At 56.1% G+C, this 798-nt stretch overlaps 1 protein-coding gene across 4 annotated transcripts in view; it reads right to left on the reverse strand.

The window, feature by feature from the left end:
- The window catches only part of TSC22D1 (TSC22 domain family member 1), a 96,850-nt gene that overhangs the window by 2,090 nt on the left and 93,962 nt on the right, over nucleotides 1-798 (reverse strand). For all 4 annotated transcript variants that reach the window (XM_014965926.1, XM_014965925.1, XM_014965928.1 and 1 more), the window contains one exon: nucleotides 485-536. In XM_014965926.1, the coding sequence (XP_014821412.1) occupies nucleotides 485-536 (52 nt within the window). The remainder of the gene's footprint in view (nucleotides 1-484; nucleotides 537-798) is intronic.

Genomic DNA, 798 nt, shown 5'->3' on the forward strand with positions numbered 1-798 from the left:
GGGACGGGCCCCAGGGGGGGGGGCCCGGAGCGGGATGCCCCGGAGGGGGTTGGTTTAAAAAATAAAAAAAAAAAAAAAAAAAGAAATAAATTAACTGAAATTCACCCCAAAACACCTCCCCCGGGGCTTTGGTGCCTTCTGCCCCGGCGGCGCCCCTCCCCCGCCGCACGGAGCCGGCATCAATGGTTCGGCCGGGCAGGAGGCAGAGGCGATGCCGTCATTCCCTCCCCGGCATCGACCGGGAAAGGCGCGCGTTCCTCCCCGCAGGATGCTTTTGGGTCGATAAAAACAACCGCCACCACAAGAAAAAAAAAACAAAAAACACAGCTCCCCAAAAATCAAACCAACCCTCCCTGTCTGGCCCCGCTATATATAAAAAAACAAACCCGCGTCCGCGCAGGGGTGAACCCCTCGCCCGCCGCATCCCCGGTATTGTTTACCGCTTTAAACATAAACAAGGTTTTATGCCCCGATCGGTACCTACCATCGCCTGCTCGATTTTGTTGTCGATAGCTACCACGCTTGCACCAGAGGAGCTGCGAGACAGAAAGAAAGAGAGAGAGAGAGAGAGAAGGGAAAAAAAAAAAAAAAAAAGACATACAACATTAGCTGAATTATTTAAGAGACAAGAGGCGCGGGCATTGGTAGCCGGTTGGCTGAGAAAGTCATCCTCACGCTGCCCTGCCGCCGCCGCACCGGGATGCTCCAATGCAGCAAAGCAACCTGTGAAGCCGCCCCGAACCCCCCTCCTGCAGCCGGGATCACACAGCCCGGCATTCCCCCCACCCCCCCCACCCC

The sequence above is a fragment of the Calidris pugnax genome, unplaced genomic scaffold, assembly GCF_001431845.1.
Source record: "Calidris pugnax isolate Ruff unplaced genomic scaffold, ASM143184v1 scaffold20, whole genome shotgun sequence".
NCBI classification, from domain to species: Eukaryota; Metazoa; Chordata; class Aves; order Charadriiformes; family Scolopacidae; genus Calidris; species Calidris pugnax.